This window comes from Microcaecilia unicolor, chromosome 2 (assembly GCF_901765095.1).
Source record: "Microcaecilia unicolor chromosome 2, aMicUni1.1, whole genome shotgun sequence".
Taxonomy (NCBI): domain Eukaryota; kingdom Metazoa; phylum Chordata; class Amphibia; order Gymnophiona; family Siphonopidae; genus Microcaecilia; species Microcaecilia unicolor.
The window spans coordinates 626,772,915-626,790,785 of record NC_044032.1 but is presented as its reverse complement, the minus strand read 5'-3'; the positions used below and the strand labels follow the sequence as shown (position 1 = coordinate 626,790,785).

At 44.0% G+C, this 17,871-nt stretch overlaps 1 protein-coding gene across 1 annotated transcript in view; it reads right to left on the bottom strand.

Annotated features, from left to right (window-relative positions):
* INPP4B (inositol polyphosphate-4-phosphatase type II B) overlaps positions 1–17,871 on the bottom strand; it is an 853,440-nt gene that overhangs the window by 477,525 nt on the left and 358,044 nt on the right. The window contains exon 7 of the mRNA XM_030192243.1: positions 13,398–13,470. Coding sequence (XP_030048103.1) covers positions 13,398–13,470 — 73 coding nt within the window. The remainder of the gene's footprint in view (positions 1–13,397; positions 13,471–17,871) is intronic.

Genomic DNA, 17,871 nt, shown 5'->3' with positions numbered 1-17,871 from the left:
ATTTATGGGTTCAGGAATAAGGATATTTCCTGACGTGTCACAAGAAGCAAGCTAGGAGGACGAAATTCCTTGCTCTTCATCTAGAGGCTTCATGTATGACCTGATTTCCTTGTAAATGCACAGGACTCTGGTGTATGATAGGGTTAAATATGTCTTTTGTGAACCCTCTCAATTGTTTTTTTTTCTCGATAATAAGAAGGTACAGCTGTTATATTAGTATATTATTGTCCTTAGGCGACAGTTGGTTGCAGAATTAATGGGAAGACACTAATATCCTTATTTCTTGATAGAATCCCCATTAGTGGTTGTAAATTAAAAATAAAATCAGAGAAAATGTCTTCACTCAACGTCTAAGTAAACTCTGGAATTCATCGACAGAGAATGTGGTAAAAGTAGTTAGCTTAGCAGGGTTTAAAAAAAATAAGTGGACACGTTCCTAAAAGAAAAGTCAGTAAGCCATTATGAAGATGGACTTGGGAAAAGCCACTGTTTGTTTCTAAGATAAGCAGCATAAAATCTGTTTTACACTTTTGGGGATCTTGCCAGGTACTTGGACCTATATTGGCCACTGTTGGAAACAGGATACTGGGCTTGATGGACCTTTGGACTATCCCAGTATGGTTATTCTTATGTTCCCGGAGCTGAGCTGGATCCCTGCTGCACCCTCCCCCCCTTATAACTGATATATTACCTGCACAATGGAATGGGGGGGGGGGGTTGATGGGAGTGGGGATGAAAGAGAAAATTCATTGATGGGAAGACTGGTGGTTGTCTATTGTATTGGCATATATTCACGGTGAAATGTTACTGATCTTTATGGCAATAAAAAGATTTAAACATAACTTGATATATTATAGGGATAAATTCCTTTTAGTTTTCTTTTCACTTTGTTTTCCATATTTCTCTGTGTGTGTGTGCGTGTTTTTATATTTATACTTTTTCTTATTTATTTGTTGCATTTGTACCCCACATTTTCCCACCTATTTGCAGGCTCAATGTGGCTTACATAGTACCGTGAGGTGTTAGCCACCTCCGTTGATGAAACAAATACAGAGTGATGGAAATGAAAACGGTAACAGAATTCAAATACACGTGGGATAAACATAAAGGAATCCTGTTCAGAAGGAATGGATCCTAAGGAGCTTAGCCGAGATTGGGTGGCAGAGCCGGTGGTGGGAGGCGGGGATGGTGCTGGGCAGACTTATACGGTCTGTGCCAGAACCGGTGGTGGGAGGCAGGGATAGTGCTGGGCAGACTTATACAGTCTGTGCCAGAGCCGGTGGTGGGAGGCAGGGCTGGTGGTTGGGAGGCGGGGATAATGCTGGGCAGACTTACACGGTCTGTGTCCTGAAAATGGCAGATACAAATCAAGGTAAGGTATACACAAGAAGTAGCACATATGAGTTTATCTTGTTGGGCAGACTGGATGGACCATGCAGGTCTTTTTCTGCCGTCATCTACTATGTTACAGAACATTAGAGAAACAAGAGAAGAAGAGTGATATATTGTTCATTGCAGGTTATGGCTTCCTTGTGTATTAAGTTGTACTTAACCAAAATGTAAATGAAAAAAAAAAGCCACATTATTATCACATGCAATATCTCTTTTTTATGGCACCTGCATCACACCAAAGGCAATCAAAGAACAAGTTTCCAGCGACCCTTGTAATCGCTTGCCTGTTTTTTGTCTGCCTGTTTGCCTTATCCCTCACAAATATTTACTTTTCCTTCAGTGTGACTAGCTAAGGAGGCTCTGGTTTGTACATTGTGTAAACGGGAGGGTGAATCTCTTTGAGCTTAAAACCGAACAGTGTTGAGCTCTTGTGAGATGCAGTTTTTATTTCATGTCAATCAACAACTCCATTACAACTCACTCACAACTTTAAAGCTGCAATCTAGAATTACAATTTTAAAACAGCTACAGCATTTAATATATCTGAACAAAGAGCACAGTTGATCAGGACGTGATAAGCAACGTTATGGACGTGCAAGTGTGTTTTTTTCTAGCAAAAAGGTGCCGGTATTCAAATGCCAGGCCATCCTTCAGGGGTGGGGTGATCATTGAGGGGCTCACCCCATAATAACCAGGCCCCCTGCAACCAGTCACAGAATCTATGACAAGGCAGAATTGGTGTGTAGAGCCCGGGGGCGTAGCTACGTGGGGCCACGGGGGCATGGGCCCCCACAGAATAAGCCCTGACCCCCTCTAAAATTGACCTCCCCCAGCCACCGCCCCTGCCCCACCGCATCAGGTACCTTGTTTGCTGGCAGGGGTCCCCAAACCCCGTCAGCCAAAGAGTCTTCTTCAGCGTCGGTCAACTCCGGCGCCTTCGCTGTATGATAATCTGCTTCTGACGCCTGACATCCTGCACGGGGCTACATACAGGACGTGCATGGGGCAGGACGTCAGGAGTTCGAAACAGATCATCATACAGTGAAGGCACCAGAGTCGACTGGTGCTGAAGAAGACTCTTCGGCTGGCGGGGGTTGGGGACCCCCACCAGCAAACAAGGTAACTGACGGCGGCAGCGGCAACGGGTTTTTGCGGTGGCGGGGATCCAAAGTGGCGGGGGGGGGGGGTTGGCAGCAGGGGAAGGCAGCTAAACAGTGCCCCCCAACCTCGGGCTCTGGCCCCCCTCCCGCCGAGGTCTGGCTACGCCCCTGGTAGAACCTGAGCTCTTTCATTAAAACTTGGGGACTATGGGTCAATTTTAGCAGACAGTGGAAAAGGTGCTGGTACTCAGTACCCCCAAGTACCCCCTCAAAAAAAGCCCTGTGGATGTGTATCCTGATAAGCAGCAGAACAACAACAACAACAACAAAAAAGCATTTAAAATGCACTGTCACTACAAACACTTCAGTGAGTTTAGTTCCTTTTGTTTTTGATGTATGGGAAGACTATCATGTGCTGCCTGACCCCAGCCCGGGGATGCTGGGCTATGAGGAGTGCCAGAATAGTAAAACGGGGCTAGACGGTTTCCTAAAGGACAAGTCCATAAACCACTACTAAATGAACTTGGGAAAAATCCACAATTCCAGGAATAACATGTATAGAATGTTTGTACGTTTGGGAAGCTTGCCAGGTGCCCTTGGCCTGGATTGGCTGCTGTCGTGGACAGGATGCTGGGCTCGATGGACCCTTGGTCTTGTCCCAGTGTGGCATTACTTATGTACTTATGTCCTCTACTTGGCTCACTTTTATTACATAAAGCAGTGATTTAACCTATTGTGATGTCATAGTGGTTCATTCCACCAATAAGAGCCAACCTCATTAGTGATGTCACAATGGCATGATTGTATAGAATGTTTATACGTTTGGGAAGCTCGCCAGGTGCCCTTGGCCTGGATTGGCCGCTGTCGTGGACAGGATGCTGGGCTTGATGGACCTTTGGTCTTTTCCCAGTGTGGTATTATTATGGATTAAGAACTGGTTGAAAGATAGGAAGCAGAGAGTAGGATTGCGTGGCCAGTATTCTCAGTGGAGGAGGGTAGTTAGTGGGGTCCCGCAGGGGTCTGTGCTGGGTCCGTTGCTTTTTAATGTATTTATAAATGACCTAGAGATGGGAATAACTAGTGAGGTAATTAAATTCGCCGATGACACAAAATTATTCAGGGTCGTCAAGTCGCAGGAGGAATGTGAACGATTACAGGAGGACCTTGCGAGACTGGGAGAATGGGCGTGCAAGTGGCAGATGAAGTTCAATGTTGACAAGTGCAAAGTGATGCATGTGGGTAAGAGGAACCCGAATTATAGCTACGTCTTGCAAGGTTCCGCGTTAGGAGTTACGGATCAAGAAAGGGATCTGGGTGTCGTCGTCGATGATACGCTGAAACCTTCTGCTCAGTGTGCTGCTGCGGCTAGGAAAGCGAATAGAATGTTGGGTGTTATTAGGAAGGGTATGGAGTCCAGGTGTGCGGATGTTATAATGCCGTTGTATCGCTCCATGGTGCGACCGCACCTGGAGTATTGTGTTCAGTACTGGTCTCCGTATCTCAAAAAAGATATAGTAGAATTGGAAAAGGTACAGCGAAGGGCGACGAAAATGATAGTGGGGATGGGACGACTTTCCTATGAAGAGAGGCTGAGAAGGCTAGGGCTTTTCAGCTTGGAGAAGAGACGGCTGAGGGGAGATATGATAGAAGTGTATAAAATAATGAGTGGAATGGATCGGGTGGATGTGAAGCAACTGTTCACGCTATCCAAAAATACTAGGACTAGAGGGCATGAGTTGAAGCTACAGTGTGGTAAATTTAAAACGAATCGGAGAAAATTTTTCTTCACCCAACGTGTAATTAGACTCTGGAATTCGTTGCCGGAGAACGTGGTACGGGCGGTTAGCTTGACGGAGTTTAAAAAGGGGTTAGATAGATTCCTAAAGGACAAGTCCATAGACCGCTATTAAATGGACTTGGAAAAATTCCGCATTTTTAGGTATAACTCGTCTGGAATGTTTTTACGTTTGGGGAGCGTGCCAGGTGCCCTTGACCTGGATTGGCCACTGTCGGTGACAGGATGCTGGGCTAGATGGACCTTTGGTCTTTCCCAGTATGGCACTACTTATGTACTAAAAATTGGTCCTGATATGCTGTCAGAGGTGGCCTATGGGACATTGTACAAAAACTCATTGCACAGGCTCATACAAACTACCCTAACTGTAAAGGGCTAAAATATAAATCCACATACACGACCAGTTTCTCATACATTTGCACACAGCTATGGAATGCACTACCGAACACCATAAAAACAACGCAAGACCTAACTATCTTCCGAAGGCTACTGAAAACTGATCTGTTCAAGAAGCCATACAATAAACATCCATCTTAAACACAAAATAATAAGACTTTACATGATCTAGACAAAACCGCAATCTTATCACTTGACTGATTAACCTCTTTGCTAGAAATGAACAATCACTAATACTTGAATCCTTATGTCGAATATGATCTCTTTAGTCGATGACCTAATGCATGTTACAATCCAAGGTATTACTTAGGAACCTTTATGCAATACCATAATGTATCCTTCTCTACCATGCATGTATGCACATGGTATATATATATATATACCATGATCTATTCCATGTATGTTACCATGTATGTATGCACCTTAACGCAATACCATTTGTAATTCTGTTAACTGGAAATGGCAGCCGCCATTACGGCAAATGTAAGCCACATTGAGCCTGCAAATTGGTGGGAAAATGTGGGATACAAATGCTACAAATAAATAAATAAATATGTATAAGTCAATAGGGGCTGAAAAGCAGGGCCATGCGTGAAAAACACAGTTGTTCACTGACAGGGCCAACCTTGCCTGCCATTTACAACACACCGACCCAAATCTGAGTTGTAAGTTCTTTACTAAATAACGTTTCCAGGAATTTGCCTGACCCATGATTCAGTCCATGTTCAGACTGATATTTGCCAGAGCTGTCATATGGCAAAAATTCAAGCCTGGTTGTGAATAATGGTAAAGATCAGAGGACACAGAGGAAGCATGAAATCTAGTACAAGAGCTCAGGCCGTAAATAGGCGTGTGCTGGTTTCAATTTTACCGCAGGCCCTTTTCCCGGCCCATTGAAAACAAGCCCTTTTTCCCCAGATGCGGTAAAAACTGGCCCGGCGTACGGCACAAACATGCACCCACACTACCGCAGGCCACTTTTTGCCGCAGTTTAGTAAAAGGACCCCTTAACCCCTTCTGCTGTCTCACGTACAAACTTAAGGGGCAGTTCAATAACTGGGTGCCTCCGTTGGCTTGCGCTGCTGCAGCACTATAACAACATCTGGTGCCCAGATTCCATGATAGAATGCTCGTGTGACCCGCATCATAAATAGACACGCCCACTCACGCCAGACCAATGGCAGGTACAAGTAGGTGTGCCTAAGTGTGGCAAGCAATGCGCATAATTTTAGTTTTCTAAAAGTTGCATACATCGGAAGGGGACAAGCCCACGTTCCGCCCAAGTCTGTACACCCCTTCGAACTGTGTGGCTAAGCCCATACAGTATATCACTTAGGGTGGAATTCTTTATATGACGCCTAGAAAATCCGCTGTGCTATATTTAGGCACAGTATATAGAATACACTTAACTCAGCATGTAATTAAACTCTGGAATTCGTTGGCAGAGAATGTGGTAAAGGCGGTTAGCTTAGCGGAGTTTAAAAAAGGTTTGGGCGCCTTCCTAAAGGAAAAGTCCACAGACCGTTATTAAATGGATCTGGGGAAAATCCACTATTTCTGGGATAAGCAGTATAAAATGTTTTGTACTTTTTGGGATCTTGCCAGGTATTTGTGATCTGGATTGGCCACTTTTGGAAACAGGATGCTGGGCTTGATGGACCTTTGGTCTTTCCCAGTATGGCAATACTTATGTACTTATGGACCCAGCTCCTGGTTATTAGAGCCTTTGACGTACTCAAAATCATACTGGACACGGTTGCCTTATCTGTAGCCAGTAGCGTACCAAGGGCGGGGCGGTGGGCACGGTTCGCCCGGGTGCAGGCAGCAAAGGGGTGCACTGAGCAGTTGCATGGCTGTTGGCTCTTCCGGTCCCCTGCCCCAGAATAGGAAGATGATGTCAGAGGGATAGGAAACTGACAGCTGTGCGACTGCTCAGTGCACCCTATTGCTTGGAAGGAGGGAGGGAGGGCAGGAGGGGTGACACGCCTGGAGGAGTGGGGTGCTTCTCCCCGGGTGGCAACCAAGCTAGGTACATCACTGATCATAGCTCTTTGAGATCACTCTTGTCTCATCAGCACTAAAGCTCTTACGCTGATGTTTAGCGCAAGAATTGATTCAAAATCATTGACTCCTGGCTCAGGCATCTTGCCAAAACATGGTTGTATCGAATCACCTTTCCATTGTTCTTCCTAAGTCTGACAGAAGAACGGACTTCAAGTAATTTTTCACGTCCATTGGACTCTTTAGCTTTTTAGGTTGACCTCACTGCTTTTCTGTTTTGAGTTTCCCTATGAAGAATTTGCTCACAGGCCCTGCATAACTTTCGTGGATTTCCTAAATTTTTAGATTGACCAAAGGGGTCCCTTTACTAAGCAGCTGTTACGTGCTCAGCTCACATAAGAAATGCATTAACAGGGCTTCACCAGGTATGAGGAGGAAGACGGGATAAGATATTTAATTATTTATGACATTTATATCAAACATTATCCCAAATCCACTATTTCTGGGATAAGCAGTATAAAATGTTTTGTACATTTTTGGGATCTTGCCGGGTATTTGTGACCTGGATAAATTGGCCACTGTTGGAAACAGGATACTGGGCTCGATGGACCTTTGGTCTTTCCCAGTATGGCAATACTTATGTACAATTCCCCCATCTAATCTCACCATCTCCGGCACTACAATCCCCATTTCTGAAAACCTGAAAATCCTTGGAGTGACACTAGACAGCCACCTCTCCCTCGACAATCACGCCACATCCACCACAAAGAAAATGTTCACAATGATGTGGATACTGAAACGTGTAAAACCTTATCTACCCCAGAAAACATTCCAGAATTGAGTGCAATCCACGGTACTTACCCATGCTGATTACTGCAACAGTATTTTCTTAGGCTGCAAAGCCTATATCCTAAAAAAACTTCAGACCGCCCAAAATACAGCAGCAAGACTCATCTTTGGCAGATCACGTTTTGCGAGTGCAACTCCTCTTCGTGCAAGACTGCACTGTCTCCCAATCAAAGACCATATCAATTTCAAAGCCCAGACTTTAATCCACAAGATAATACATGGAGAATCTCCGAACTATATGATAAATCTGGTCGACCTTCCAGCAAGAAACATGTTTGTATCCTCACGAAAGTACCTCAACCTGAACTACCCCAGCTGTAAAGGTCTCAAGTACAAAACTTATTATGGATCCAATTTCTCCTTCCTGGGCAGCCGTCTATGGAACGCTCTCCCTAGACCTATCCGAGCAATCCATGACCACCTACCATTCAGAAAAGCACTAAAAACCCATCTATTCAAACAAGCCTACCCAAAAGACCCAGATTAATCTCTTGAACCCATCTACCTTACATATACAGAAGAGAAAACGACATTGACCCAGACTCTATCTCCCACCTTACCTTCCTCTCTATCACCTGTCTCTACCTACCCATCTATCATATTACTATGTTATACTTAATTTCCTACTTTACATAACAAAATTTTGTGTTACCTATTACTATGTAAGCCGCATCGTGCCTGCTTTTAGTGGGAAAGTGCTGGATACAAATGTAATAAATAAATAAATAAATAAATAAAATACTTATATGTACTTATGAGTCTTGGGTTCAACGTGGCTTACATCAAATAATCAAAATAGCTGTGGAAAGGAACAGAGCAGTACTGGAGTAGTTAGTTAACTGTAAGTTCAAAAATGATATAAAGTTTACAGATGAAAAAGTTGTCTGCACTAAACAGCAAGAGAAAATGAATTATAACAATTAAAAAAGGGGGAGGGGGACAACAATAATAGTACAGTAAAAATATACTATAATTATAAGCATAACACAATTAGAGTTGATGCAAGGATGGTAATTATATGTACAATAAAATTGAAGTAATCAAAAGTCGATCGAATTAGATACATTAGCTAGGAGTAGACAATTTGTTGAAATTAAACAGGAGATTGGTTTTCTGTTGACAAGAATTTATTAAGGAGATATGATTTCAAAGATTTGCGGCAGTGAGTTCCACCATTTCGTACCCAGGTAGGTAAGGTCTGTTGATAGGACAGATTTATAAGCAATTTCAATGTAAAATAATCTCTTGGTCCTGAAACTGCATTATGCAGGGGAAATTCTATGAGTAGTTGCATGTAATTTGGTGCCATTCCATAAATTACACGATGAATAAAAGCACAAATCTTGAAGTAGACTCGGGCTCATTTTCGAAAGAGAAAAACGTCTAAAAAGTGTCATAAAGCAGCATTTGGACGTTTTTCACACAAAAATGTTGAAATCAGTATTTTCAAAACCTTCTTTACAAATGTTTTTCTATGTTTATCTGAAGTGCATTGAAATCTCAAGGGGGCACGTCAGGGGCGTGTTAAGGGTGGGTTCCTAAGACTTAGATGTTTTTCAGTGTGATGAGGCAGGTAAACATGACCCTAGACAGATGTAGCCAACCATAGAACTACCATACCCAGAATCCCTTGGGAGACTGAAAGAGAGGGGTGGACACAAAAACATGGACGGGATCTCAAACCCTAGCACGAATGGAAGCCACTCCAGGAACGGGAACCAGTTACTCCCGCTACCGGCAGAGGGAGCTGCATTCAAGAAGCTCAATTCCGTGGTTGCAGAATCATTAGATAATGCCTCCCAGCTGTGAGAAGGAGAGGGCGGATCCCCTGAAAGCTCTCAGGAGTGTGGGAGAGGAGAAAGTCTGTGGGGAGCTAACTAAACCTATGGAGTATGTGGAGCAGGAAAAGGACCTGCTTCCAGGACTTCCCTGTCTAGAACAGCAAGCCAGTATGGAAAATTCAAAAGCCAACCTTGCCACCATAGGCGGTCGGTGGCCCAACTGTTTGGGGAGGCTAAAGGGGGCGGGGTTAGGGGTGGGGCCAGGGGTGGATCTTAAATCCATAATTGTCTGATAACACACAGAAATAATAAATAAATAAAAATAAAAGTCACAATTAATACCTTTTATTAAATTTAGATATTAGATATGTATCATATGTCAAAGAATAAAGTGGTTGCTCAAAGCATATTCTAACCACAGTCACTCAACTGCAAAACACTATGCACAACTTTGTGCAAAAACACACTCAGAACCTTACTGTACCATAAATATTACACTGGGCAGAACCTAATACACCAATATACCACCCATTCGGAAAATGCAGACTGTCAACAATATGAAACAAGGGATCATATCATCACAATTCTCATGTAGAGCCACAAAACACCCTAATTCATGTTCACATGTGTTAATCTTTGTGGTATGTCCTGTTAAAGAGATGGGTCTTCAGTAGTTTGCGAAAGTTGGTTACCCTATAAGATCTTGTTTTGAGGAATCCACTGAACTATTGCAGTACTGCGCCCCCGATTCCAAAATGATCCAATACATTTAGTAAAATATCATGATCCACCACATCGAAGGCACTAGACAGATCGAATTGTAAAATTAAAATCCTTTTTCCCAAACTAACTACCTTCTTATATGGAATTACAAGGTCTTTCTTTAAACTTAGGCACAGAGTTGTTTCCAGGGGTCCTTTTTTTTTTTTTTTTCATTTGACACCGGAGAAGGGCATTGGTAGGGTACTAAAGGAATGCTTATGGATTTGTGGCTTTTTGTAATTGTAACTAGGGGGGTTTCACTCCCTTTTAGTCTTTTCTAGGTATTACATGAGTGTTACTGCTTCTAGCAACATCTGAGCGTCCCCAGCAAAGGGAAATAACGTAGCATTCGCTAAACTGTGGCATTCAATTACCACAGTTCGATGAAAAACGTGGTAACTAACTCACATGAAAACCAGGGCTTAATGCCTGGTTTTAGTCCAGTTTAATAATTAAACCTCAAAATGCCAAAAAGCAACAAATTCAAACTTCGGACTCCTTTTACTAAGGTGCACTAACAATTAGAACGCTCTACATTCTAAGAAGTCCATATTATTCTTATGGGCTTCTTAGCATTTAGTGTGCGCTAATCATTAGCATGCACTAAATCCATTAGTGCTCCTCAGTAAAAGGATCCCTGAGGGCACCTTTTACTAAGGCAGGCTCACGTTTTTAGCGCGTGCTAAAATTGTGGGTGCGCTAAACATTAGAGACGCACAAAGAAATGCATTGATGTCTCTAACGTTTAGCGCGCACCAAAAACATGAGCGCGCCTTAGTAAAAGACCCTCTTAGTTTCTCAGAAGCATTTATTAAAGAGCAGATGAGGTTATAAGTTATTTTTATTGCTCAAAAATATACAACGCCCCATTCTGAGCCGTGAGTCAAGCCGACCAAATTACTTCATTATTACCGCTTTAGCAGTGTGGTTGAATTGGGCGTTCTTTTTCCCCTGAAGAAGCCCCTCCGGCGAAACGGGTCCGTTGGGCGGGGAACCCCATTTTCGATGCTGCATTGAGCTAAGTGTTTTTTTTTTTTACTTGATGACATTTAAGTTTTTGGGCACACAGTGGATTTAGCATACTTCCTAAAAAAACTTAAAAATATTTTTCCACCTCAAGGGAGGCGGTTGGGCTGAGACCGATGATTGATTTATGGTGATTCTCTAATACGAGTACCATCAGCAACTGTGCTGTAATTTCATCTGTCTGAGGTCTCTTCCCTCCTTCCATTCATTGTTTTACACCCCAAACCTGTAAGAGCAGACCCGCAATATATATCTTTGTTGTATTCACAAACCAGAGCGGGGTTTTCCCTTTTTTTGCGTTTGTTACCTTGGTATTTCAAAAATATACAACCAAATACAAGATTCTTTACAGTTTCTTAATTAAGAAAAAAAAAGTCACCAAAACTGCTGAAAACCTTTAGGGGTCCTTTTACTAAGGTGCGCTGAAATATGGCCTGCGCTACTGTGGGCACGTGTTTTGGACACACGAAGATCCACTTTTCAGCACACCTGTAATAAAGGCATTTTTTTTTTTTAATTTGGCAGAAAATGGAAATGCAGCAAAATGAAAATCGGCGCGCATCCATTTTGGGCCTAAGACCTTACTGCCACCCATTGACTTAGCGGTAAGGTCTCAGGCGTTAACTGGGCAGTAATGGTCTATGCACGTACAATGCCTTTTACCGCCTGGTTAGTGGACGCGCATAAAAAATGAAATTACTGCCCGGGCCATGTGGTAGCCAGGCGGTAATTCCAAATTGAGGCGTGTTGGGCGTGCGTACGCTCTTACACAGCTTAGCAAAACATAACACACATAGCAACAGAGTAAGTGACGGCAGAAAAAGACCTGTACGGTCCATCCAGTCTGCCCAACAAGATAAACTCATATGTGTTACTTTATGTGTATACCTGACCTTGATATGTATTTGCCATTTTCAGGGCACAGACCATAGAGGTCTGCCCAGTACTAGCCCCGCCTCCCACCACCGGTGCTGCCACCCAATCTCCGCTAAGCTTCTGAGGATCCATTCCTTCTGAACAGGATTCCTTTATGTTTATCCCACGCATTTTTTAATCCCGTTACCATTTTTATCTCCACCACCTCCTGCGGGAGGGCATTCAAGGGTCCCTTAAACAGAAAAATAACTTGAGCAACTATAGGCACTGGAATGAGGTGGGTCAATGGGGCCATGGACCAACCAACCAACCAACTGCCCCACACTGCAACACCAACTAGAAAACTTTGGGGTCAGAGTGTAGTTTGGTTAGTTTTCCCTCCCAACCAAGTATGTTGAATTTCTCCTGCTAATATCACCCACATAGGGGTACATTCTATATATGGTGCCATAAAAAGCACTATTCTACAAAACGCGCTTAAAGTTAGGCAAGGTTTATAGAATAGTGCTTACGCCCGGGAATCCCGTCTAACTTTAGGCCCGGTCATTTGCAACAATAAAACGTGGCACCTAAATTTAGACTTGGATGCCCTTATTCTCTAACCTAACTTAAAGGAACGCCCCTGGCCCGCCCATTTCCACACCCCCTTTTTTGACTCACGCATAAAATTTAGGCACGGATCCCACGCCTAAACTAACGCATACACATTTCAATTAAATCTAATTAATGTCAGGAGTGGAGTGGAGGAGTGGCCTAGTGGTTAGGGTGGTGGACTTTGGTCCTGAGGAACTGAGTTCGATTCCCAGCCCAGGCAGCTCCTTGTGACTTTGGGCAAGTCACTTAACCCTCCATTGCCTGCCGCATTGAGCCTGCCATGAGTGGGAAAAAGTGCGGGGTACAAATTAAAAAAAAAAATAAAAAAAATAATTGCGCATCAAGCCAATTCTCAGCACTAATTCGCTGTTTATTCAATTAAATTGCGTGTGCAAAGTGGGCGCGCACCCAAATTTTTGCGCTCAATTTTTAGCGACTTTTATAGAATTAGGAGGAAAATGCCCTTTTTCCTCACGTAAATCTTAAACTTTAAAATCTGACGCTCACAGCAAGGCAAGCAAACTTCTCATAAACCAGTAAAACGGCAGCTGTCGGAGATCTTCTGCAATGTTTGCATTTTGCTTCAATGCTGATTGGAGATTAAAAGGAATTACTACAATCAAACAAAGACCCCTCCCCCCCAACCCCAAACAAACAAAAGTATCCACTAATTCTGGTATTTTCATCTCCTACAGAGGGCTATAGAAGCAACAGGCTCCACACTCCACATGCTTTAAAAGACACGGATTTCTGCAGCCCAGGGCTGAGGGGTAGATGATTCAGTACTGCCAAAATGGTCATCAGAACTACTCCAGAAACACATACCTGCATTTAGTAGAGGTAAGTTGTCCGGGCCACGTTTGCCTCCAGGGGAAGAACATTCGCAAACCCGCATGCACTGGGAGGGGGGATAAAAAAAAGTCACAATAAGATAAAGTAAAGCTCCGGTAGACAATTCCTTTTATCATTGATGCCAAGAAATCCAGATGAAAGGCTTCGCAAAAAAAAAAAAAAAAAAGAAAAACTGTAAAACTTGCCCATCTCTGATGCATGATTGCATCAAATTATTGCACTTATTTTCATTTTCCCCCCATTTCCCCTTTAGCACGCAGTTATCCTATGTTTCTAGCCTTCCTGGGGGATGATGTAGTCTTGTGGTCAGTGAGAACTGGGGGAGCAGTCAGAATCCACCATACTGAACACAGAGTCCTGACTTTGCTACTCAGTGGAAAAAAATCCTATATAATAAAACTCACCCTCAATGTTCTGAGGACACTGACGTCACTGTCAGGTCCTCCAAGCACTTCCTTCCGGTTCGAAGGGTTCGTGGTGGTGAAGCCACCAAAATCACTGTGTTGGAGCCCCGCCCTCACGTCAAACGTGATGACATCGAGGGCGGAGCAATGGCGTCAGTGGCTTCACAACCAACGACTCAGCAGATTGAAGGTGGCGTGCCGAGGAACGCAACAATGGCGGTCAGTGCCTTCACAACGCCGAAGGGGTGAGTAGGGAGGAGGGGGGTTCGGGAGGAAAACCATGCTAGCGCCCGTTTCATTTGCGCCAGAAACGGGCATGTTTTACTAGTGTATTAATACTTGTTGCAGAGATATATACAGTGAAAGCACATCATGTAAACAAACACACACCCTGAAATTTAAATACAGGACCTGATATTCAAAGGGGTTTAACTGCCCCGCTGAACTGGTCACCTGCTGACATTCAGTGGAAAGTTAAAAACAACAAGGCAAGTGATCTGCAAAATCCAACATGGAAAATAAGCCAGCAGATCAGTATAACATCAAAAGGAGTATATTAAAGATACCGTATATAAAACAGTTGCCCGACACAGGCGTGTTTCGCCCACAAAAAAATTACATTTGATTATCAAAAATGGGCAAGTCCTATTGTGTTTCCAAATCGCCAGTGAATACTTCACTATCCAGCTGGTATGTAAGATACAATCTAGCCCCTGACGCAGCCCTTTGTGGGCGAAACACGGCCTGTGTCGGGCAACTGTTTTACATACGGTATCTTTAATATACTCCTTTTAATGTTATACTGATCTGCTGGCTTATTTTCCACATTCAGTGGAACTTTACCAGGAAGTGCCACTGAATATCACTGCTAACTGGCTAGGTTAGGGGTGATCCCAAGGTTGCCGGAGGAGGGGGGGGCAAGATTCCCCAGGCCTGGCCACCAAGGAGGGCCCTGCTCTGCCAGCCACAGGTCCATCTTCCTGCTGCGTCCTGCCTCTGCGGAAATAGGAGGTGGGACGCGGCAGGAAGAAGGACCTATAGCCGGCAGAGCACTCTCGTTCGCTGCTGCCAGAAGGGGGCGGCAGCGGTGAGCAGCGGCGGTGGCGAGCAGCTGTGGTATGGGGCGGGGCCCTGAAGACTGTTTGCCCCGATACCAGCTTTGCCTCTTGGCAGCCCTAGGTGATCCAGGTGTGGGGCTTGGATGGGGCCACTACTTAGCCGGTTGGCGGTGATATTCAGTTTGCTAAGCGGCTGAGTATGCGGATAAAGGTAGAACAGCAAAAAGGCCGTCCTAACTTTATCCACCGAGTTAACCAGGCACCGGTCTGAATATCGGCTGGTGTCCTGTTAACTACCGGGTGACCGCAGATACCCGGATATTCAGTGTCAGAAGCCGGACATGCCCCGGTATTGAATATCCAGGGTTATTTCAACCTGCAGCTATGAGCAGCTTACAAGGCTTTTACTGCCATGGGCTGAATATTGGGCTCACCGTGGTCATTTAAACACTGTAGCATTTCAAATTATACCAAGATATTCAACTCTGGGCCACTGAGTTTCCCAATATAAGGCAGTTGCCAGAATCTATCTGGGTACTGCTGATTTCCCACACTGGAACCCAGATAACTATCCGGACAACCCATCTGCCAAAGTTATTGTACTGTCCTCACTTGTCCGGACAGTTACTCAAGTACCAGCTCTGAATAGTGGTGTTATCTAGACAACTTCCAGCTCTATCTTGGCTCCATCCACAGGTCAACCTGTTACTATCCAGATAGTGTTTTGGGGGGGGGGGGGGGAGCTCAATAAAGATTTTAGCGGCAACATTGCTGAAATCGGTGGCTGGCCCAGTGAGCGGCACTTACTCAGGCAGCAGCCACTCCTACCCAGATTCATGCCACTGAATGTCGACCCCAGATGTTGTCTGCACGTGGACTGCGGTTTCTCTCAGGCAAATTAACAAAAAGCCAGTGCTGTACAATTATGACACAGTTTAGTTTACTGAGAGGAGTTGCACAACTTTTGACAAATTCAGGAGCACAGAGAAACATTGTTATTTTGAATTTCTAGGTTCAGTATTCAAGACTTTTCTTGGAATTGCTCCTGGTTAGGAAAAGGGGATGGGATTTGAAGTACCACTTTTCTGTGGCTACAGTCAAAGTATTTTACAATATTTTATAATATTATGTAGTTTTTGTTTTTAATAGTAATAATTTTATTAATTGTTTTTCAACACTACTGATGTTTGTAATCAGTTTTCTTGATTGTATCTCGCCTTGAATCTCAACTTGAGGGAATTGGCAGATGATAAGTCTGATATAACATAACATACTTGTGGGCCCTTTTACTAAGCCACGTAGGCGCCCACGTGCCCTGACGTGCGCCAACTTGGAGTTACTGCCCGGCTATTGCATGGCCCGTGTGGTAATTTCTTTTTTTACGCACGCCAGAAAATATATTTTATTTTCTGGCACATGGCAAAGATCGGGCAGTAAATCTGACTTGACATGCAAAGACAATTACCACACAGTTAATGTGAGAGACCTTACCGCTAAGACAATGGCTGGTGGTAAGGTATGAAACCAAAAATTGACGCGCCAATTTTTATTTTGTCGCATGTCCATTTTCGGCAAAAAATAGGCATTTTTTACAAGTGTGCTGAAAAATGGATCTGCGCGCACTCAAAAACACTACCGCAGGCCATTTTTTCAGCACACCTTAGTAAAAGGTGTTCAGTTTTGGAGGCCGTACCTTGCGAAGGATGTTAAAAAAATGGAAGCGGTGCAAAGAAAAGCTACGAGGATGGTAAGGGAGTTGCGTTCCAAGACGTATGAAGAGAGACTTGCTGACCTGAACATGTATACTCTGGAGGAAAGGAGGAACAGGGGTGATATGATACAGACGTTCAAATATTTGAAAGGTATTAATCCGCAAACGAATCTTTTCCGGAGATGGGAAGGCGGTAGAACGAGAGGACATGAAATGAGATTGAAGGGGGGGCAGACTCAGGAAAGATGTCAGGAAGTATTTCTTCACAGAGAGGGTGGTGAACGCTTGGAATGCCCTCCCGCGGGAGGTGGTTGAGATGAAAACGGTAACGGAATTCAAACATGCATGGGATAGGCATAAAGGAATCTTGTGCAGAAGGAATGGATCCACAGAAGCTTAGCTGAAATTGGGTGGCGGGGTGAAGAGGGGTTGGTGGTTGAGAGGCTAGGATAGGGGAGGGCAGACTTATACGGGGTCTGTGCCAGAGCCGGTGATGGGAGGCGGGACTGGTGGTTGGGAGGCGGGAAATACTGCTGGGCAGACTTATATGGTCTGTGCCCTGAAAATGACAGGTACAAATCAAGGTAAGGTATACACATATGAGTTTGTCTTGGGCAGACTAGATGGACCGTGCAGGTCTTTTTCTGCCGTCATCTACTATGTTACTATGTTAGTAAAAGGACTTTTGTACCTTGGGCACTGGAAGGTTGCCCAGAATCACATGGAAATTGAACCCAGTTCCCCTGGTTCTTAAGCCACAGCACTAACCATTAGGCTACTCTAATTAATGCTCCTAGCTTTTCTTTGTGATCTCATGGGGAGAGACTTTCTTCTTATCTCCTTTTGCTACATCATTACAACTTGAACAAGTAGTTTCTTGCACCTTCTCCCATTCTGTTGTTCCTTTACGGAACAAAGCTCTTTCCTCTTGTAGGTCAATTCTTGATCTGTTGGAGTTTAGAAAAGCTATTAAAACTCATTGCTGTGGTTCTGCTGTCAGGGAAACTGGAGATTAAAAGGGATTACCATAATCCAGCACACACCCCCACCCTAAACAAACAAAAGTACCCATTAATTCTGATATTTTTATCTCCTGCAGAAGGCTATAGAAGCAATTGACCAGACACTCACTGGGCACCTGGACTAGCTTGCTGTATACCCTGTAACCCGTTCCTCATTCTTATTTCTTTGTTATTGTTATTGTTACATAGGAGTGGCCTAGTGTTCAGGGTGGTGGACTTTGGTCCTGGGGAACTGAGGAACTGAGTTCGATT